Below are 23,891 nucleotides of genomic sequence, written 5' to 3' on the forward strand. Positions count from 1 at the left end.
AAATTTCTAATTAAAAGACGAATAATCTCATCCACTACACCATATTACATCAAATTATATTAATTTATTAGTGTAATTATAAATTTATATTATATGAAATAATCGACTATTAATAAACCACATCACATCTTAGGAATCACATATGTATCTCTTTTGAAGTTAAGAGTACTATACTAGTGTATCACAACACACTTTTGGGCTCATTTTGAATCAACATATTTTTCAATTACTATAGTACAGTACTGCAGTAATTAAAAAAAAAACTTAAATTAATAAAGAAATGTACGAAAAATTTTATGGTGTATTAAGTATGCTATTTGGGCTCATTTTGAATCAACATATTTTTCAATTACTATAGTACAGTACTGCAGTAATTAAAAAAAAACTTAAATTAATAAAGAAATGTACGAAAAATTTTATGGTGTATTAAGTATGCTATATAATAGTTGTATGAGGAATTTTTTTAATAGAAAAAAATACATTTGTGGGTCCCATGTCTTTTCAACCTTTCATTTTCTCTTCTCACTCCTCCACCCCACCTTTTATTTACCCCTCTCTTTAATATGAAATACTTGATATTATTATTTTTTAATTTTAATATATTTCATTACATACATTTAAAATAATAAAATAACAAGATCAAAGAAAAAAATAGTACTATATTAAATTAGCATTTCCTTATCTCTCAAAATTAATATTTATTTCATTGCCTTTTTGTAGTTCATAATGCTCATTTGTCAAAAATCAAATCAATATATAGATATTGATACTAATTTAAAATTAAAGTCAAATAATTACGTACTTAAAAAAGTTAAACTGAGATGCGTGACTTCATAAAAAATTAATTATTTTAGTTTTAAGATAAACATAAATAGTTATTTAAATTGTATAATCAGTTTTTTTTTTCATTTTACTCTCTCCATCATTTCATTCAACTATTTTTTTCTCAAAATTCAAGCTATAAAATGTATTTTTTTCCATGTGCTAACATGACAAGAATTGCAACTTGTAGTATTTTTTGTTGAATTGCAACTTATGTGGAAGGTTATTTATGAACAAATATTATAAGTTGTAGTTCTTATGTTAATATAAAAAATAAAATTTACTTTAAAGTATCAATAAAATTTTACATTTCTTGATTTCAAGAATAAAAAAATATCTTATAAATTGACAGAAGAGTATGTATATATTAAAATGTTTATGAAAATTTTTGATTTTGGATTACATTAAGATAGTACAAAAACTTGTGTAATTATTTATGTAATGAAAATAAAAATAAAAATATAATTTAATTTGTCAATTGACAAATAATTTTTAATAATTTTTTTTAGAAATGTAAATAATCAATACATGAAGGAAAAATAATATCAAATGTTCAAAGTACGATGAATAAAATGTGGGGTGGCGGAGTGAGAAGAGAAAATGAGAGGTTGAAAAGACATGGGGTCACAAATGTACTTTTTTCTATAAAAAGAATTCCTCATACAACTATTACATGGCATACTTCATACACCATAAAATTTTCATTAATACTACCATTTGTTGACTATAAATAAAGGGTTTTTCTCTCATTTTTCAGCCACAATTTATTTAATATTCTACTCCTCTTCTTCTTGCATTTTTAATTTTTTGTGTGATTTATTGTCGTTAAGCGAGTTCAAAGTTTAGCGGAATATGAGGTACCACTATTCTGACGAAGTAAGTCGTTCTATCCTAAGATGGTATATTCCATAACCTCGAGTACTTGAGAAAATAATTTTGATGATATAATAATTATTTTCTTGCTTAAATATACATTAGTATGCAATGTTTCAATATATGAAGTTAACATGATATAGTCTAAGTTCATTTTTGTTTTTGTTACCAATTTCTATTCTGATGTAGATATATACTTATGAATATCTTTTCCAAAATTTAGAGAATTGTCACGATTAATTTTTGATACTCAAGAAAAAAGAATGACTTTATTTATCAATGTTACTTGTGTGATTTAGACTCTCATGAAGTTTGTTTCAAAATTGTAGTAATTACTATAAAAACATTGCCCTTCTGTTTTACTTATTTACTATTTTTTAATATTTCAGTATTTTAGACGAAAATATTCATATGACTTTTAATAACGTCAGTTGAAGTTTGTGTTATTTCAATTTTTATTATTTATTTAACAGTTAATTATATGAGATAAACATTTTCATTAATAGAAATATATATGTTTATATTTGGATAGGTATTAGTGTTTAAATTAAAGTATTAGAGAAAATGGTCTAAAACCCCCCTAATCTATACGCGAAATTCCAACTATACACTTGTTCATTACGGGAGTCCTATTACCCACTGAACATTTTAAAAGTATAATATATACCCCCTTAAAAACACGCAACCACATTTATATAAAATAGTGAATTGCACGCGCACTGCTACGAAATCTAACCTTTTAAAAAAAAAAAAACTTTTTTCTGCAATTATTTTTTCATATGTATTTCCATTTTTCTCTATCAATTTTTTTTTCCATTCCTCTTCTTGTTTGATTCACTTTCCTTTCCCACTCTTCTTTTTTTTTTTTAATCTTGACAACAGATTTTTCAGATTTGGGGATACATTATTTGACTGCCACCATTTTCTTTGAGCTTCATTGAAGTTATGAACACTAGCAAAATTTTAATGCTCTGTATTGAAGCTAGAATTAAACAATGTTGAGCAATCTATTTCAATTATTGGATTTTTTTTCATAAATAAATTTGTTACCTAATGATTTCATTGATGAATTCTTCTCCATTGATGGATCTGTAACTCGATGAATTTTTCTTCATTAATAACTCTAAAGTTCAATCCTCTTGACTTTCGATTTCAGGTTTGAGTTCTTGTCAATTCTTCACACTAACTGTGAGAATTTTGTGATTTGAGGATGAAAATTAACTTAATGATTAGAGCTCGGTGAGGGCGGTGACCTGATGGTGGAGCCGATCGTCGCCGATGACTTTCGATTTTGCTAGTTATTGACAAATTGTCACATTGATGAGAAGTTAATTTACTGTGAGAAATCGTAATTTGAAAATGAAAGTTAACTTAATGATTAAAGCACGGTGAGGTCACGACCTAGTGATGGCGCAAAGCAGCCGCTGGTGTAGCTTTGGTGAAGAGAAGAAGAAAGACCATAAAAATAATTTTTTTTAAAAAAAGAAACATAAAACTTTTCGAAGAATCAAAAAATTATAATATAAAATTTAAGAAATATTTTTAAAATCTAAAGTTTTAATTATAATTTTCACCTCTTATTCTCTTTGGGAGAGTGAACTATACTTTTCTTGTCACGTCATCATTAAGGGAGCAAATAATTCTACTTTAAAATAGTATAAGGCGGTAATAAGACTTTCGTAATGAATAAGTGTGTAGTCGAAATTTCGGATATAGATTGGGAGGATTTTAAACCAGTTTCTCAATCATATTTGTCATAAATGTATTATCAAGTTAATAAGATCTTCACAAAATATATCGTTTTAAAATATTCTGATTTAAAAAAAAAAAAAACTCATAATCAATGTGAAAATATGTGAATACATAAAATGTAGTGGTTCTCTTCACATCTCAATAATTTAACGTGCAAAGCTTGTTAGATGACATGAAAAATACAAATCAAATATTGTCTATAAGGTAATATTAGTGAAATAACATAATTACATAATTAACCTCATCAAATTGAAATAAATACATTATTACATTTAACTAGTACAATTTTTCATTAATCATCTTTATAGGTTTGCGTGACTAAGAAATATATATTACGATCCACATCAAAGATTCATAAAAGAATCTGCAACATTATTTTTTGCTAAGCTTATTATTCAAATTGTCGCTTAAATATGCAATAATATTTACCATGACATATATTTTTGAAATTGGTAATCACGTGCAACACACGTGTCAAAAAATTAGTGTATATTAAAAAAAGTTTTAATATTTTTTTCGATGCTCACTCTCGCAAGGAAATAAAATACACTCACTTCGCCACATAAGCATTTAGGGAGATAATCATTTCGATTTTAAACAGTTTAGGGAATAATAGATCTCCATAAAATTTAAGTGTGTAGTATATTTTAATATTGGATAAATTTATGACTTTTTACGTATATTTTTTTCTTTTAAGAATTTTTTAGTTTTCCTTTTGAGAATTATAGGAGATTGAACAATGCAAAGTCAATTCTTGTTTGCTATAAAATTTGTGAGTTTTTATTTATTTTTTTGAGATAAGTGTAAAAAATACAATTAAGTTATTTAATTTTTTTTACATTTCATATTTAAACTATTGAGAATGTGAATTTCATACCTAATACATGATATGTAATACACTCTATTTTATTATAAAAATTTGTCACATCACGCTCTACATGATAAAATAATATTTATTTATAAAATAAAATATAAAATATTTTTCTTACCTACTCCATCATTTCCTCTCACTGTATCCACCCACCACCACCGCGCCCCTTTTTTTAGTTTTATTTTTGTTTAATTTTTTAAAGCGCCCCTTTTTTAGTTTTATTTTTGTTTAATTTTTTAAATTATTTTTACTTTATCTCCATCCCGCCCCTTCAAATATTAATTTAAATGGTTTTTATGTTTTAAAAAATAATTTTATCCACTCCACCTAACCCCACATTTTCAAATTTTTTTCGTTTTATATTAGATATATCCATATCAAAAATATTTTTTATTTAATGCCGTAAAACTTTTTAATTTATGTTATATTCGGTACATAGGTAGAAAAAAATCCTAAAAATATATGTACATGTCTAACACAAAACAAGAAAAATGTAAAAAAATAAAAAATAAAAGTTTAAATAGGTTTGGGTAGAATTTTTATTTTTTAAAAATAAAATAATATCAATTCTTTTAGGGAATGAATGGGTGGATTTTTTTTTTTGTGGGGTTTGGGGTGGGGGAGGGAAAATATGATTTTTTAAAAAAAATATAAAAGAAATTAAGAAAAAAAGGACGGGGAATTATCGCGGGGAGAAGGTGGTAAAGTGGTGTAAGAAAAATAATTTAAATTTAATCATTAAAAATAATCATTTTTAGGGGGATAAAAATATTTTAATTTTTAACTAATATTAATAATTTATTATTTAATTTTTGTCAAAGTGAAATATTTTATTAATGTGGAATGTCATGTGTCAGAGTTTTTTTCAAATAAAAGAAAAAGTATATGACACACTACTGAAGTGTATTTCTCAAACTAATAAGTGATAATTTAGGTACAAAATTTACGCTCTCAATAGCTTAGGTATGAAACTAAAAAATATTTTATGTATATTTTTAACACTTGTCTTTTTTTTCTCCTTGTTTTTGATTTTTTTCCCCTTCAATCTGAAGTGAGTTTTTGCATTCTTTTTTCTTTCCACTTACATGCATCCATTATTTTATCCTCTTTTCATCCATCATCTTTTGTTTTCTTTTACATTGTATATGTAATATAAGAAAAATATATGTTTACATATTTGATGTGATTGTGTGGTGATATTTTTTTCAAGAAAATTTATTGGACTAATTTAATTCTATTGATTATGTCATATATGTTTTTAACTTAAGAATTTTTTGTTATTTTTTTTTTCAATTAATGTTATTTTATATTCTGAATGAATTATCACCCTTTTTTCAATTAATTGTTTCTCTCTTTTTTAAATTATGTTTCAAAAGTCGATTACCTATCTGTTCCTGCCTTCACCATATTGATATTAATAATGGCACTACATCAAATATGTCAACTTGTTGAAAAAAATTTAAAGATATTTTTCTAAAATGCTAACATAGCTCAGTATATCTCAAACTTTTAGCAAAAATGATTATGATCATTTGACACATGCTCTAAAGTGAATGAATTTTCCTAACAAGATAATCTTTACCCATGAATTGATTTTACCCTTCAACATACTTGACTTAATAAAAATCATAACATTCATAATGATAAATTCGATTCTTTGTCATTAAATTGAATGAAGAATAAAATAATAAAGTATATTACCTATGCTTAATGTCTAGGTAGTAATCATAATGTTACTACTACCATCCAAATTAAATGACTCCCTCCTTCTCATGGAGTATATAAATTAAACACTGCACGATTTTTTTTTGAATATAAGAAAAAGGTGTAATTGATGACATTATTAAAAATACTAGTGAAAAATGAATCGTGCATTTTAATAAAAGGAGTTACGGTTGAAACCATATCACGGCTAAATTGGACGCCTTCCTCTCTAGTCTCAACCTTGCCGTCAATCAAAAGCTTATCTTTCAAAACGTAAATTCATTAAGCTAAAATTTTACACACATATAATACAATTTCATAATTTATATCTCAATTATTATGTTTTACAGGTTAACTTTGAAAAATTTGTGGAGTAGATATTTTGTCTAAATTAGACTTTTCAAATTAATAATAATTGATTATCACTTATTCTACTAACGATATTAAATGACGTAGTAAATCATGTGAGAAAAATCAAAGTTGGAATACTATTTAATAACCTGTTTTGGTAACCTATCGCTACCACTACTTTACTTGGATTGATTGCTATATTTCTTTTTATCATGATTAGTAGATTAATGAATTAGAAAATCTGAAAAGAAGAAAATAAATAAATAGAGATATTATGCATAAAAAAAGGTCACAACACCTTATTTATAATAAAAATCTATAATTTAAATGTAGTTGTAAAAAATATAAAATATAGTTCGAACAAGGTTATTTTTAATATATATATTTTTTAAGGATAAATTTGAATATTATTTCTAATAAAAGTAACTTTTTTTTTTTAAAAAACCGTTTTCCTTTTTTTTTTTTAAAAACCGTGTTTCCTTTTTTTTTTTCGAGTGAATTTTATTTATTTTTATCTGTATATATAAGTCCCGTTCTCCGTAATCCTTTTATCAACAAGGCTCTGAAAAACCCCAGCCAGAGAGCAAGAAGAGCTTGTTGAGGTTTCTCCAAATCTTGAATTAACAATGGCGATTCTTGTACTCCCATTGATTACTTCAATTCTCAAACCCCACAAAACTCACTTCTCCTTTCTGCCTTTGCCCATCATTCTTCACAGGCGTTTCTTTTCTAAATCTTCCACTGTCTCTGCACTGTCTACTTCTTCTTCTTCTCATGTGTCTCACAATTCAGAAAATCAAAAGAAAGCCTCTGTTCCAACTTTCCAACAAGCCATTCAAAGGCTTCAGGTATTTTTTGGGTTAAAGTTTACTTTCTTGAGGAAATAACAAATGTTACATTCAATTTTCTTGGACAAATTGCTCTTTATGAATTCAAGATTCTATCTCAATTCATAATTTTTTATATTGGTCTGTAAAGATTGCCGCAAGAAACATGTTTTTTTTTTTTGGAATTAACGATGATAAATCCTATTCTGGGATTTTTGTTACCCTGCATAGAGACATATTATTTTCACTCTATCTCTGAGATTTCAAGAAAGTAAAAGGAACCTATGTTCTTGCAACAAATTGCTCTTTATTGTTTCAAGATTGTATCTGAAGTCACAATTTTTTATTGGTCCTATCAAGATTGACCAAGAAACATGTTTTTTTTTTTTTGAATTAATGATGATATAGAAAAGAAGTAAAAATCTCTTCTGGGATTCTTGTACACTGCATATAGAGATAGATATAGGAATATCATTCATCTCTCTGAGATTTCAAGAAAATAAATGAATCTATGCTCTTATTCTCTTTGGTATAAGAATAATTTAGTTATACTTTGGTTTCTTATTCTCATTCTTGCTAAAGGAGATAAATGAATGTGGTATGCATGGTTACTGGTTGCTTTGTCTACCTTATGCTATCTTTTTGCAGTAGTTCTCTCTTATTTGAGAGCATTGCATGATGTTTAAATTGATGGATACATATATATTGATTCACTTAGCTTTCTCTTTGGCAAAGATTAACATCGACACTCTTTAATCAGTTTTAACCATCCCACTTGATATAGATATGCTTCATATCTATCTTAATATTATCTATGGATTAACCAATCCTTTTAACATGGTAGGAGTATTGGGGTTCTGTAGGATGTGCCGTGATGCAATGCAGCAATACTGAGGTATGATATCATCCTTTTTAGTACTTACAAAGTACAGGACATAGCAGGAAAAAATGAACTTGCTTTTCCGCTTGAATTGATACTTATTATTTTTAATGAGTCTTGATATCCTATCAAAGTCATAAGTTGTGATGTTCAAGTAGCAAGAACTAAGTATATTCTTTTCGCATACTTTATTTTTTGATGGGTAATGTGTAACTTCTATTATAATATCGGCATAAAGGAGATGCTGGGCATATTCACCTAGAATGCTTTAGGACATGTTTATATGTACTGTGAATTGCACTGAATCTGGATTGTATGCATGTGATTTGATTAAATATGCTTTGCAGTGTAGCCATTACATGAATGGACTTTTAGTGGTTATATTAGATCTTTGAGCGTTTAAATTAGATTTTTAATCTTTAGAGTTTTTCTCATCTTCTTAACTAACTTGTTTAAGTTTAATGCCCAGGTTGGAGCTGGGACTATGAATCCTCTAACATATTTAAGAGTTCTTGGGCCAGAACCGTGGAATGTTGCGTAAGATTTTCTGATAGGTTCATTTCATTTATTAAGTTCCCGATACAATTATCATCCTTATATTTGACCTGAATTTCCTAAAGTAGAAAGGAAATGCGCAAATAAGTCGTCCACATCTTAGACAGTTTCTTTAATGTGAAGTAAAATCTTAGTCATTGTTACTCAGTTAGTGTCAGTGTTGTTAAAAGCAAGTGTTTTATCCCTTAAACTAGCAAGAAGCGCTTGCTTTTTCAACTGGTTTATAGAAGCAATGACCTTTTTAGAAGAAAAAGTGAAGAAAAAGAGGAGGCCTTTTAGACAAAAAGAGAGGTGAGAAGGTTCATACTCACCGTTGCTGCTGCTTAGTGTTTGTTTCTTTGTTCTTTTTTTGGGACTTCTACATTTGTGCTCCAGGTTTTCACTGTTCCCTGCTTCTTCTTTGCAGTCACTTGATGTGGCTTCTTCTTCTTCCTCGCTGCATCTCAAATTTTATTATCTGTTTTCCTTTCTCGTCTTTCTTCGTCTCTTTCTTTCTAGCTACTTCTCAGACTTTATCATCTATTTGTCCTTTTTTTTCTTTTCCAGTTAGTCTTTTTCTTTCTTGCTTTCTTCAGAATTCAATAAACATTTTCAAAGATAAAAGGACTTCTTTTTTTTTTTTTTTAAAAACAAATTTATTGAGTTAGTTAGGTGGGGTGTAGCTTGAGGCTTCTCAACCGCAATAACAGGGAAAATTCTATGGACGAACATATTATTTTATCTGGTTCACCATACTCTTGATCTTGGGAATGGAGGATGTTGTTTATTTGCAATGAAATGAATACATTACTATATTTTCATGTATGGCTATCAATATGACTGTCTGATGACAGGTATGTAGAGCCTAGTATTCGTCCAGATGATAGCCGTTATGGAGAAAATCCAAATAGGCTTCAAAGGCATACCCAATTTCAGGTTAGTTTGCCTTCAATTTATTGTCTAAAATTCTGAAGTACAGTTGATTGCTTTTTACTATTTAATCCCCATATGCGATAATTGTACTTCCAACTTAATTCTCTTGGATGTCTTTCTTGTTTGAACTGAAACTCAGGTGATTTTGAAGCCTGATCCAGGAAACTCGCAGGACCTGTTCATCCGTAGCTTGTCAGCATTAGGTTTGCAGCTGATATCTACTTTCCTTTTTATTTTTCCTACATTTGTCTTTCAAAATAGCTTATGTTGTAACTGCAGCAATTACTTCTTCCATTTGGTACTTTTGGTAAGTAATAAAGACTGCACGGCCTACCAATAACAAAAACTTGCAACTTCTTCCAATATTTGAGCTTTTTGAAGCCTGGAATACAGGACCATGATTTCTAATCTTTTCTTTTTGTTTTGTGACCAGAATGCCATGGTCACGGAATTTGGGTGTGTATGATCTGCTTGCTAAAAGGCGTTCATGAAAACTACTTTTAGAGATAGAGCATATCTAGTGTTAGAACTAGGATTAAACATAATGTAAGTTTCAAGCAAAGAAGAATATGTTGATGGAAAATGTGATCAGGAAGAATTGCTAGGATGAACTTAAGGAAACGTGTCCAATATACATGATTGATCATGCTTGCTGGAATCGGTCAACGAAAGCAGAGTTTCTTTCTGTTTGTTCATTAGCCACATAATATAACATTGAATCTGGGGAAAAGAGGAACATACTTTGCTAGTTTGCTTTATATGGTGACCTTAATATATTAAAAGGGAGTTGAGGGAAAAGCCTTTGAGAGAAGCTAGTTTTAGGAACTCAAAAGTTAAAAACAGTTTGTTACTTAATGCTGAGGAACACAATTACCAGGTCTCAGAATACAACAACTTGTTACTTATGATGAAGAGGCTGTTCTTTTCTTTTGTTCTAGTTAATTTTTGGTTCACTCGTGACATTCCTACCTTAGTAGAGATGATTGAATGTTATTTGTAGAGAACCATATCGTTGAATAGGTTCTCTACTGTTCTACAAGACTTGTATCCCACAGTTTTCCTTCCAAATTCATTAAAGAAACTTCGTAGAAAGAAAAGAAGTGTATGTTATTTTTCCTCTTCTTGTTCTTAGACGTTCCTACAAGTTTCGTGTCGTGTATATATTTGTGTGTATATATATATACACACACACACACACACTCTAAAAATTGTTTTGGCTGATCTTTTACTTTATTGTGTTGACAGGTATTGATGTCAATGCACATGATATTCGGTTTGTTGAGGACAACTGGGAGAGCCCTGTAAGATTAATCATTCTCTTGATAAGGGATACTTAAGTTTTGTATGTATTCACATTTAACATTTCATGAACAGAACATTTCTTTTGTAATTATTTCCCTGTTCAGGCAAATTTTCATCTTTTTGTTTGGATTTGCATGAATGGTGTTTTCTGCTAACATGACATACACTAATGTTTCTTCCTTCCCCCTGTGTATCTCAGAGCTGTATTGTTAAATGTTTCTTGGCTTGAACTACTAGTAGGTGCTTGGTGCCTGGGGATTGGGCTGGGAGGTATGGATGGATGGAATGGAAATCACACAATTCACCTACTTCCAGCAGGTTATTCTCTCTCTTTAGACAAAAGGTGTACAAAAGTTTTAGAATCCAGATCTTTGCTCAACAAACAAGTTTTAAAATCTTCATTTGCTTACTGGTTACTAATGACTTGGAAGAACTTGTCTTTTTTGCTTTTCAATTTGACCCTTTTCTATCTTTGAGCACATCCAACCATTAGCTCAGTCATTAACTTTTAATTTTTCAGGCTGGAAGTATTCAGTTGATGCCAGTCTCAGTTGAGATCACTTATGGGCTTGAACGTATCCTTATGTCACTTCAGGTTAAATTTGCTTGTTGAGATCACTTTCAGGCTTGTTCTTTCTCCTCTTATGATTTCTTTCTTGACTTTTTTCTTGTTCAAACAAAAGATGAGGCTTATTGGATACATTCTGCATTCTCTTCTCCCTAGGGGAAAAAAGGCATTCGATAGCTGTTATACTCTTTTAATTGGATCATACTCTGTTTGAAGCACTTCTTACTGCTCTATTCTGTACCAGAATCTCCAGCATGATCTCAACATTTACTATGTTTCTTAGCTAGCAGAAACCCTTGAGGTCATCACTGCCCATTCTTAGAATATAAAGATGATAAACTACCTGCATTTTTCTTCTGGTTCTCCAATATTATGTTTGTTATTAATCATTGTTACTTATCTGCAGGGCGTTGATCATTTTAAAAAGATTCAGTATGCAGATGGCATTACATATGGAGAGCTTTTTCTGGAAAATGAGTAAATAGCTAATTCAGCCAGAGAACTTTCTCCTTTCTTTTTGTTGATTGCCTTAATATTAGATAAATCATTTTGTTTCTTATAGATTTTCTTATGGCTTCTGAAAAATGTTATAATCTGCTGTTTCTTAGAGCTCAAACTATCTTGGATATTTAACAGTATCCTCTTCATGTTCTTGTCATTGTGCATAATTATTGCTTTCAAGTTCCAATTCTTAACTGTATTAGAAAATGAAACTCGTATTTATAATTGTATAGAAGGAAAAGCAGTAGTTGTAGATGGATACCACATAGCATATGATAAGATCCACAATCTCTAAATTTTTGCTGTTTTTCATGGAGGCAAATCAGACCGTCTCCAAAGGTTTTGTTATTTCCAACTTAATTTGGAAAAATTCTGAATTTTTTGTATCATAATTAAATTAGGAGCACTTACTGAAAAAATAAAAAATAAATAAAAATAGGAGTACATATGCTTGATAAATCTGTCATTTTCAAGGAAGAGATTCTGATTTAAGCTTCTGTTTCAGGAAGGAGATGAGTGCTTATTATCTGGAGCATGCTAGTGTTGACCATATACATAAACATTTTGATCTTTTTGAAGCAGAAGCTCGCCGTTTGCTTGATCTAGGCCTTGCAATACCTGCGTATGTACTTATACCTTAATACTATTTTTTCTTCATGGGATGGATGTTCAAATAAATCTTTTGCTAACTTTACATCGAGTAACATTATTCCCTACACTGTGCTAGGTATGATCAGCTTTTGAAGACTTCTCATGCTTTTAACGTTTTAGACTCGAGAGGCTTTGTTGGGGTGACAGAACGTGCTCGTTATTTTGGGCGTATGCGGAGGTAGACATTTTTAGCTTTTCTTTTGATTGCCAGAGAGTTAGTCGGGTTTTCTTAAAGTTCGGTTGATGATAGAGAAGTCTACCTTATTGGGCGCATGTAACAATTTTTTCCCGCAAGTTCCAAATGCTAGTATCATGCTTAATATATATTCCATCTGTTTCATTTTGTATTACACTCTTTCTACTTAGGTTTTTCTGTAGAGAATTACACCTTTCTACGTTTGGGAACTCTTTAACTGCGTACCTCCTATTTACTTCTAAATACGTGCTCTTGGAACCATAGAAAAGACATGCTTAATACCACAAATTCAAAGGGTACTTTTGATAGGTGCCACAGGTCTTCCTTTTTTCTCCTTACCACCGTGCCTATCTAACACTGCCATGTAAAATGGAATGGAGGAAGTACATCTTTCTTACTATAAAGTGAAGTCAGATATATGGTGCCAAAATTTCCCCCCCCAGATTAGTCTGGAAGTCTCAAGTTCATTTTTTATCTGTTTTTTGCCCCCCTTTGCAGTTTAGCTCGTCAATGCGCACAACTTTGGTTGCAGACAAGGGAGTCTCTTGGCCATCCACTAGGTGTTGTTTCTCATAGTGATCATCTTATTGTTCAAAGAGAAGTCTCGGAGGAAGCAACTGGAAAGGTATCTTTTTTCACTTTAGCCTTTGCTTGGATACTAGAGCAAGTATGGATATCTTAAAAGTTTGCTTTCTCTTTACTTGGTTTGTATACAGAATAATAGCAAGCATTCTTTTGGCCCCATTATTTTAGTTCAATAAGAAAGATAAATGAACAATATCTTTCCTTTCTATTGTTCCTGCCAAACAAACAATGGAAAGAAACTGATACTCACTCTTTATACTCTACATTCTTTTCTGATATTCCCACTCTTTCAGTCTGCTTTCACATTCTCTTTGTAACTTTTACTTGTTTCTAAGCATAGGTTAAATTTCTGGCACACCTTTTTTCCTGTCATACAGGTGCCTTCAGAGCCACGATTGTTTGTTCTTGAAATTGGGACTGAGGAGTTGCCTCCAAATGATGTATCAAGTGCATGCAAACAAGTATACATCTTCTTTTTCATGTCATATTCATTCTTATTGTTTTGCAAGTCTCTGTTCCTGAAGTTTATACTGTAAATATGGTAAGGGAAGCGTGCTTGTGTTTTCTTTTATTTTAGTTCGTTCCTGATGTCATACGAACTGAGTTCCCAAGTAAGCAGTTCAGCTTAGTTGATTGTATTACTGCTCTGTTTAATCTGATTTTTATTTGTGCTGGTCATTGCAGCTCAAGGATCTGATTGTTCAGTTACTGGACAAACAAAGGTTGCTTCATGGGGAAGTACAAACACATGGCACTCCACGTAGAGTAGTGGTAGGATTTGTTTCGTTATGGTTGATCTCCTTCACAAATTCTGCTTTTCTGGTTACTTCGAAGGAAAGAGAGTGCATGATCTACCATTCTCAGTGTTCTTTCTATAACTATTCTCAGATCCATGTAACTTACAAAATGGAAAGGGCAGCTCCAATGCCTGCAACTTCGTAGAAAAACCTTTGGCAAGTCATTTGTATGTTACATGAGTTGTTCAACAAGTACAAAGCCAGTATCAAATCTTGTAAACGCTACCAGATTTCTTAATAGTATGAAGCCAGTACTCTGACATTTGTTTTTGTGGGAACTTCTAATATTTTTTATAGAGTGGAACGAGTTCCAGAAAATACGAAAACCGAATTCCTTTTTCCCCCAAAAATGAAATGTCTGGATAGAAAAATCCATGAACTAGCTGAGCTGAACTTTCAGAAATGACCATACTTATAAAGTTTGCTCAGCGTTACATAATTGTTTCTTACTTCATAAGGCCTTCTGGGAAGGTTCACTGAAGTGGACAAATCTCCATGTTCATGAATTGGTTGAGATTTCTGGTTTCTGCTCTCACTTTCTCCTAGTTGATGCATTTTGTCCCAATTCACTGGGTTAATTTGATAATAATATGTAAGACCTACTTGTAGTTTTTAACTATCCAATCCCAACTTAACTGAGTTCTTTCTATATTAACTGAATTGATTAAAGTAATTAACATATCTCTATAACACATTTGAATCTTTTCAAACTGCACCATGGACTTTGTGCAGGCCTTGGTCTTTCCACCTGTAAACCTAGTTCCTGCTAACTCTCATTACTCACTGGTTTCTTTTCGCCTTATGGATGCTAATAAAGATCATTTGCAGGTTAGTGTTGAGAAGCTACACCCTAAGCAAGTGGAACATGAGGTAGAGATTCGTGGACCTCCTGTTTCTAAAGCTTTTGATACGGAAGGAAATCCTACCAAGGTGGAGTGAATTGAATTTTAGTTATTCGTTAATTTAATTTGCTGAAACTGCACCATTTGAGTTACTTGCTATAACATGCATTATTGCACAAGAGTTTTTTTTTTTTTTTTTGACAAGAAAATTACTAGCAAGTTGTTTTCCCCCTAGTCATGGATTTTTAACTCCTATCTTAATTATCAGGGACCAAGAAGTCCTAAATTTTCTAACATTAAAGACCTTACATAAGAAATGTATAATTAAATGTTGTCGGTTTTGTTGAGAACAGGTTATACCTTATCAGTATCATTCACCAGCATTGTATTTATATTGTTATTATCTATTTGCTATTCAGGGAAACACTTGAAGAAAAATAAAATATGCACATCATTTAGGTCTTGATGACAATTCGCCATACAAAGTGCCCTTAATTTTGTTTAAATAGCATGGAAATCCGCACAAAAGAAAAGCCCTAGGAGTTATTTTCCCTAGGTAAATTGCCAAATTCATCCCTAGTTCAAAAGTAGGATTCAATTCAAAATTTTCAGTTTTTGATATGAACATCATCTCGTCTGTTGGAGAAAATCTAATAACTTGGAAAAACAAAAAACAAGATGTATTTTTTGGATCGTGTAAGTATTGTCAGGGTCTTGTAAATTTAGTGCGCATATGCATAAGGATAAACCTAAGTTGATTAGATGATGTAATTGTGTAATTTGATTTTCTTTTTTCCTGAGAACATTTAGACCCACTGTTTAAACATCCAATAGTGTGAATTAATGAAACAGTATTTTCTCTCAATGTTCTTCTCTTCCTTGCTTCGGTTCTCACATGGTATCAGGGCATATATGAGATATTAGTCACTGTGCATTACAAGTGTGGTCAGGCTTAAGAAAGCTTGATTGTGTAATTTTTCGGGGCAACTGGCTGGGGATGCTGTACTTCTCGTAGGTGTTGCATATCAACCAACACTATAGATATAAATCCTCCGGCCAGAAGAACTCATAAAGCCACAAACCCATCTGAGCTGTTAGGGGTTGGGAGGAGTTAGAACTTATCGGTGAGATTTGTTTGTGCATCAGCGTTGTCATCTCCGAGGAAATTTTCAGTGAGGTTCCTTCTCTTATGGGAATCTCTCCTAATAGCGAGCCTATTGTCCAATTTCCACTGCAATCTGACCACAAGAACACCAGTCCAAGAGGTCAGTCCACCTTTCCAGCCAAATCTTCACTGTCGAGCGCCTATTATCATCCATTGACATGCCCATCCAAGTCTTTCAGCACCCCCAAATCTTCTGAGTGTTTGAAAATTTTTTCTGGTAAATATTTTGGCAAACAGACTTTTCTTGTACTGCCAACCCCATTTTCTGGTCATTCAATAGCTCCTTGTTTGAGTACAATTTTGATCAGTTCTTTCCAGCTAACAGATCTCTTTGGTCAGTCTATTTATTCTTCTTTTGAGTATACTTCTCCACTTGAATTTAAAAAGGGTCCTAATAATGTAGTTGCTAGATCTAGTACAGAGTCACAATACTGACCAATGACTTTGGCTGCATGTGAGCTTAGATGGCTAAAATCAACTTCTCCAAGAGTTTAGCTGTAAACCTATGAAACTCCTTATTTTAAAAAAAGAGTTATACCCATGAAATTGATATGTGACAATCAATTTGCAATTGTCCACTATCCACAAAGTTCCAAACTTTATGCCAGTTGGCTCTCGGGAATTTCTCGGTTATGAAAAATGATCAAGCTGCAACGCATACAGCTTCGAATCCAAGTGTTTTATGAAAGAACAAAGCATATGAAAATAGATTGTCTTTTTATTCGACCAAAGATTGAGTGTGAGTGTATTATGACAGGTTTCATCAACTAAAATGATCAGTTAGCAAAATTTCTTACAGAATAACTCTGTGACCACAGAATCAGGTATATTTGTGGCAAGTTTGAAATTTAGGAGCATACTATATACATTCCAACTTGAGGGCGAGTTAAATATTAGGACTTATGTCCATTTCTTATAAATATGACAAAGGTCTAGAATCCTATATTTGTGTGATTTAAATTGGTTTATTTTCCTTGTCTGGAATGCTTGTGAACACTGTTTAAACTCCAAATTTGAAATATAATCAAGCAATTCTATCCCCAAAATTTCTGCTTTTACTCCTTTCTTCAAATATATAGAGGCAGTGAATGTCATCTATCTTTTGTATCACACACTATCATAACTCTTGGAAGTTATATTAATAAGTTTTTCCTTAAAGAAAACATACAGTCGAAAAATTATATCATCAAAAAAGAAAATGTGTAGTATTTGTCTTGTTCCTTATTTCAATGTGTCTTGAGAAATCTATTGCCATATATTGCTTGTGTGCTGGACTTAATTTTATTTTAAATTGAGCTTTACTCATGTTCCTTATTTGATGAATGTAGGAGCATTTTGTGTTTGCTTACTCAAATTTGATCTCTAACCAAATTCCCTTTGTATTTGATGAACTCAAGTCAGTTCTGATTTATCAACTCATACAACTTTCAGGCTGCTGAAGGTTTTTGTCGCAGAAATAATGTGCCCTTAGACTCCATGTACAGACGAGCTGAAGGTACGTTACATCAGATGAACACTTATTTATTACCTTTGTGTTTATTCATGTGAATTCTGGGGTTGATTTAGTCTATCATATGCTAATCATAGAAACTTCTTTTGCTTGAATGTGGAAAACTACTTGGATTTGTTTTTTGACATCTGATATGATATTCGTTATTGATATTAGACCCACTCGTGGGGTTACACTAGGTATGTTGTTGTTCATATGTAATTTGTTATCCCTTACAAAACTTGAAAATTACTCTTAACCAATAATATCTGAAATTTTCTGTTCCTTATTATCTTTTCTTTCAAATTTTTGTCTGAATCAGTGCTATGGTCTTCTGTTTCTATGGCTTTAACCAATCGTGTTCATTGTGCCATTGTTGGACGATTTGTACTAAAAGAAATTTGAGGATGTGTCACGGTAGTGAATATAACTTAAAGAGCTGTAAAGACCTCCTACTTTTTATTCTTAGTGTAAACAGAATACTTGTAGCCTAAATGCATCATTGTACATATCTTTCGCCATCATTTTATTATTCAACACCATGAAATTTAAACATCAATGTTTAATTTTTTCTGTTGCCCAAAGGTTATTGCATCTTAATAGGAGAGAAGTACTACCGGTCCAACTAATCCTTTTTTTCGATCAAGCAATAAAATTTTATAAACAAGGGCAAGCTACCGATTCAACTAATCTTCTACTGTTCAGATTCTTCTATCAATGTCACATATGCTTCAAACACGTGTAGGTTTACCAAACGGATCCAATTGGAGGGCGATTCTGACTTCTATAGATTTCATGTCTGACACTGCAAGATAAGGAGAGTAGATATTTCTTCAGCATTTTCCTGCTAATAAGAACTACAAAACACTATGCACCTTGAAATCACTGCAACAACAACATACCCACTGAAATCCCACAAGTGGGGTTTGTGGAGGGTAGAATGTACGCAGACCTTACCAATACTAGTGGAGGTAGAGAGGCTGTTTCCAGAAGACCCTTGGCGGCAAATCCTGGTACACAGAAGGAGATAGTGAAGAAAATATAGCAAGTAACACGTTAGTAGTGCAAAGTCTACAAGAAAGGAGCAAAACAACAATAACATAGTGACCTAATCGAAACACACTAAACAACATACTAGGATAGATTATTATAAACAATAACATAGAGCACCTTGAAAATCACTGTTGACCAAAATGTTCTATGAGTTTCTACTTGTGAATTTTGACTCATTTTGCTCTGGATGACAAAGTTCCAGTCCTTATTTGTGATACATGCATCTAATGGGTAACATCACAGTAAGGTTTATTACTACAGGTGTCTGCTGAAACAAATTAAACATGGTGCATTTCACTGTTCAGCTGTGTGGGACATTTCTTTTTGATGTATCAACCGTTCCTTAAGGCTCTTCGCTTCTCATCTTTACAGATGTTCCTTTTTCATATAGCACCATCTTCATTAGCTGTATAAAATGTCATCTTTTACTTGGCAAAAATAAGCTAGCTGTATGAAAGTGTTAAAGGCTTCACTGGTTCACTGTTTGCATAATTGCATGTTGATTGTTTATTTGGTTGTCTATGCTACAAATGCTTGTGTTTCATTGTTTGGTTCTGATTGCAGGGAAAACAGAATATGTCTATGTTCGTTTGGTGGAGCCAGCACGGCTTGCATTCGAGGTACACATAAAAATAAGTGTTTTGTTTATGATTTCGTGTTATAGTAAAATTTCCCTTTTCAACAACAAGCTAACCTTAGTATGGTGTATGAACAAGGCTACTGCTATAAATTACAAAGTTAGTCATGGAGATTCCTTGTGATTAAGTTCAGATGTGTTTGGTAAAGATTAATTTTATGAACAGGATAACATAAATGGGTATATTAATTCCACATAAGCGAATTGAATGAAAAATGTTTCTGGCGCTCCTCATGTAACCATAAGAATGTTATTTTGGGCAACACACTCTATCAAACTGGTGTGGTTTCTCATTTTCTGAACTTTCTCTGTCTGTATGAGTGTCAAATTCCTGCCTTTAGGCCTTTTAGCATAAGCGGCTACCATGCAACCAAAGATACTCTGTTACTCATAATTCTTCTATCACCTTGAGTTGTCCGGGGATGAGGCCCACCTTACTAAAGAAGTTCACTATTGTTAGTCTTCGTTGGGGAAGTGATTTGCAGTAACTCAAGGTCATAGGACTTGGAGAATTATCATTTTAAATAGCTGGAGTAGAGAATGCAACACTATGTTTCCTCACGAATTGCTTATGCATAGAAGAAGTATATATATATATCTCATCATATTCTATTTCATCCTATGTTAGTGTTTTGTGATGCAGAGGTGGCTCTACTACTACATGCAAGCACATAGTGATATAATTACAGGCAGTTTCAGGTCTAAAATCAATATAAAGAAATGTGCAGTTATTCTAGAGGAGAGTTATAGAACATTGAAAAGTTTTTGCATGTGTACTAGTTGTAAGGTTGGATCAGTCTTAACAATGTACCTGGGCATACCACCAGATCCATCTATAAGAAATGTGTAGCAGGGATTTTGTGATCGGAGGAAGCCAAGTAAAGATCTGTAGGATTGGAGAAGATATATATATATATTTTGTTGATAACTGTGGTGTCCGGGCCAGCTTTTGCGCACCTCGATTAATTCCATGGATGCCTGCCACCTCCCACTAACATTAAGTACCAGAGTTACGGTAACTCTGTCACTAAGGTTATGTTAGATTGGAAGAAATCACCGTAGTTCTTGTCTCTGTTGAACCTGTTCTCCACTTATTGACCACTAGTCCACACTCTTGGGTGTAAGAGATATTTGTATTTAAGGAATATAGATTCTGCTAGAAAGTACTCTATCTAGTGTTTCCATGTACATACATGTCGCTGGTTCCCATATCTGCAGGCGCGGGGAGATATTTGAAAGCTGAAAGTGATTTCTCTGAGCTGCACCAGTGAGGAGGTGAGTAAGTACCGGTTGATAGATTGGACGGAGATCATGTCTGCACCAATGAGGAGGTACCTAAGTACCGGCTGATATATTGGATGTATCATGTCTCCCAAGAAGATGTTGGCTTGGAGATGAGAATTAGTAGTCTCTGTTCGGTGGGGAAAATGGTTGAAGTTCAATAATTGGATTAAGCGCTATAAAGAAGTGACATAGTAAAAATATATGAGAGGTAAGAATCGCATTTGGAGGACTGATTAGATCCATATGCCATATAGGGGAGGGTTTTGAAGTTTTATTATAAAGATATGGAAGTTTTGCAACAACATAGCTTCAAAGTGGTCAACATAGCCAAAATCAACTTCCAAGGCAAATGCTTTCGCTACAGTTTTCAGCATTTTATGTTAAATAGATAACAAGCATTGCTACATGATTTAGAAGAAATTTGTGGGTCTCGAATGGAAAAGTTTCCGCACCTCCTATAGCTAATGTACAGGTAGAACATCTCAATCATGAATCAGGATATATGGATATAAGAGGGATAAAGCAACATCCTCTTCACAGGTTACTTTAGCATCTTTTATCTTGAAGAAGAAAGGGCATGGTTTTCGCACTCCCCAACCTGGGGTGCCAGTCTTCCAGATTAACTAGAAAGATTTGGCAGTACTGCAACGCATTCTTACAGTTTAAAAATCTGTAGTTCACATCAGTTGGTGTGTCATGTGTAAGTGACTGGGCAAGATTAGTTTACTGTCTGGTGACATATAAGCTGTGGAGTAGTCTGGTGCTTGTTTAAAACTAAACCGGTGATGCCAGACACTGTCAAAACATCTTCTAAGCTGGGCATTCTGAAGGACAAGGAGAAGCAAGTTGTGGACTCTTTGGGAAGAAGAAACTGAAGTGCTGAAGGTTTAAAAGTACTTATGTACAGATTGGAGGAACATATATTTTGTGTAAATTTTATGCTCAATTTGACCTCTTATATCAAGAAAGAAATAAATTATAATTTTATAAACAAAAAAGACGTAGATGGTCGGAATGATAAGAGGACCATTGTTGTGGGTCAAATTACTTATTTCTTGAAGCTTTATCTCCAGAGCAGCTTGTGGAGGGTCTCATAGAGATAGTATGAGTGCCATGCACTTTTATAATATTCTTTTAGTTAAAAACCAGAGTGAAGAAGAGAAATTGAAAAGGTAAAGCTAGTGGAGTGCTGACGCTGAGACTTGCAGACTATGTTTCCTTACAGGTTTTCTGGAATTACCTTTGTCTTGGTGATCACAATGCTAATGGATTTCTAGGATGAGCTCCTAGTCAGCTGTCACTATACTGTTACTGATATATGATGTCTATTTGACTCTGAATTGCCTTGCCTATTGTGTTATGTGTATTCGATGTTATCATCTAATCATCATTTTGGCCGTTGAATTTTGTTCACGTCACTCAGAATTCTATGTTGTCAGATGGCATTCATTTATTTATTTAGTTTTATAATACACTCCATCATGTTCGGGCGCAACTACATTCTCTAGTCAAGCACGTGAGAATTTTTTTTGATAATGGATGGCAGTGTATACTTGAATGAAGACTTTACTGTTATGCCATGTTAACGGCCTTGGGCCTGATTCATTTCATGCAACATGAATCTAGGGCAATAGCTCTTAACTCCAAGAGTTAGACACATCAGTCAATATGGTATCAAAGTCATATTCTTGATGTTGAGTTATCTTATACCTGGTCAGCCATATTATGTTACTCCACACTTAAGATGTTCAGCCCTGCTAGTGTGGCAGAAGGAACAAGGGATATGGAATCCCACATTGTTTTAAGTGTATGGATTGTGGTCTTCTTCTATAGATTTTGATAAACCTCAATACTTAAACTAATTTTTGGAATTGAGTTAGGCAGAAGATCTCTTTCGTAATATGGGCCTCACGTTTCTTTTGGATGTAGACTATTAGACATGACTTAGTTACAAGCACATTGTTGGTGACTTATGTGGCAGTTAACTGTCCATGTCAAGTTGCTGGACGGCTTCTATGAAGAATCCCTGTCTTAATATTGGCATGTGGTGTTTTTTTTATTGGTCAGTTAGCAACACATTTCGGTGATTTTATGTGGCCATGTGAAGTTGCTGGACAGCTTCTATGAAGAAAGATAATAGAAAAGGTCACTGTAATTGGATGTAGAGTTTGGTAGTGAATCTCTACGAAGAGCTATTTGTTCGACTTGGACTGACTTTGGTCCAAGGACCTAAATAAATGTCTGTGGGTCTGAATTCGTTAGTTTTAATTTTATCTTTAGCTGACACCGAAAGATTTAGCCTTTTTTGTACTTGTTCAAGTTAAATTTTGCAGTTTAGAGTTATGCCTTCCTCACTATTAGTACGTACAACCTGCACAATCTCTTAAAAGGTGCAACACGTAGTTCTTCTGTTGCTCTATACAAATGAATAATATATGTTTTTTTTTTAATTCTTTTGTTTTCCTAGATCTCATTGTTTGAATCACTATCAACAGGTTTTGTCTGAAGAGTTACCTGATATAATTGCCAGCATATCATTCCCCAAGTCAATGCGTTGGAACTCTGATGTATGTGCCATGACTTTGACTAACCCTTTTCTTTGCAATATGTGTGAATTGTGTCCATATTGTTTTTATCTTTTTTAGTTTGTTTATTATAGTTTAAGTGTCTATTGCCTTTTTCTTTATCCTTGAGATTATGTAACAAGCCTTTATCTATAGCTGGAATAATTTGTCTTCCTATTTTACCTTGCTATCGAGCTTACTATATTAAAGTAAAGTAAATCAACCTGGACTGAGTTATATATTTTATGGTGTCCTTTTCAACTTTTCTTTCTTATCCTTTTTAGTACTACAACAAAGTAGTGATTTTGGCTTATGTTCCCAGAAGCAAATTATTTCATTGTCTGGTGCTATTTTTGCTTTGATTGGCATTTTGTTCAAACTTCTTCATCTTTATTTCTTCAATTCATTATTCACTGCTCTTAGTACTTTTAAATTCTATAACTGCTAGAAAATGCACAAATTCTATATGAATATAGCGTGCATTGAGAGATCGTCATGCAGGTTGCATTCAGCAGACCCATTCGTTGGATTTTGGCCCTTCATGGAGGTGTAGTTCTTCCCTTCATGTATGCTGGAGTTGTAAGGCAAGTTTTAGCTCCTTCCTGCTCTTGTTTTTTTGTTCAAAAGAAATTTCTTTACTACTTTTTTACTCTGCGCATGCGCCTAACTGGAGGGTTGAGGTATCTGTACTTTTTCAACTCTTGGTTTTC

General features: G+C 32.5%; 1 protein-coding gene across 2 annotated transcripts in view; it reads left to right on the forward strand.

The window, feature by feature from the left end:
- Positions 1-6,902: 6,902 nt before the first annotated feature.
- The window catches only part of LOC107002233 (glycine--tRNA ligase, chloroplastic/mitochondrial 2), a 32,293-nt gene continuing 15,304 nt past the window's right edge, over positions 6,903-23,891 (forward strand). The window contains exons 1-19 of one of the 2 annotated variants that reach the window (XM_015200171.2): positions 6,903-7,221; positions 8,045-8,095; positions 8,550-8,617; positions 9,469-9,550; positions 9,687-9,750; positions 10,793-10,848; positions 11,090-11,167; positions 11,370-11,444; positions 11,824-11,894; positions 12,424-12,540; positions 12,646-12,747; positions 13,264-13,390; positions 13,728-13,811; positions 14,035-14,121; positions 14,976-15,077; positions 17,586-17,649; positions 19,261-19,316; positions 23,113-23,184; positions 23,683-23,765. In XM_015200171.2, coding sequence (XP_015055657.1) covers positions 7,000-7,221; positions 8,045-8,095; positions 8,550-8,617; positions 9,469-9,550; positions 9,687-9,750; positions 10,793-10,848; positions 11,090-11,167; positions 11,370-11,444; positions 11,824-11,894; positions 12,424-12,540; positions 12,646-12,747; positions 13,264-13,390; positions 13,728-13,811; positions 14,035-14,121; positions 14,976-15,077; positions 17,586-17,649; positions 19,261-19,316; positions 23,113-23,184; positions 23,683-23,765 — 1,661 coding nt within the window. In that variant the 5' untranslated portion in view covers positions 6,903-6,999. Of the gene's footprint in view, positions 7,222-8,044; positions 8,096-8,549; positions 8,618-9,468; positions 9,551-9,686; positions 9,751-10,792; positions 10,849-11,086; positions 11,168-11,369; positions 11,445-11,823; positions 11,895-12,423; positions 12,541-12,645; positions 12,748-13,263; positions 13,391-13,727; positions 13,812-14,034; positions 14,122-14,975; positions 15,078-17,585; positions 17,650-19,260; positions 19,317-23,112; positions 23,185-23,682; positions 23,766-23,891 lie in introns of those variants that run through there. The other variant, XM_015200180.2, reaches the window with a different exon arrangement.

The sequence above is a fragment of the Solanum pennellii genome, chromosome 1, assembly GCF_001406875.1.
Source record: "Solanum pennellii chromosome 1, SPENNV200".
NCBI lineage: Eukaryota > Viridiplantae > Streptophyta > Magnoliopsida > Solanales > Solanaceae > Solanum > Solanum pennellii.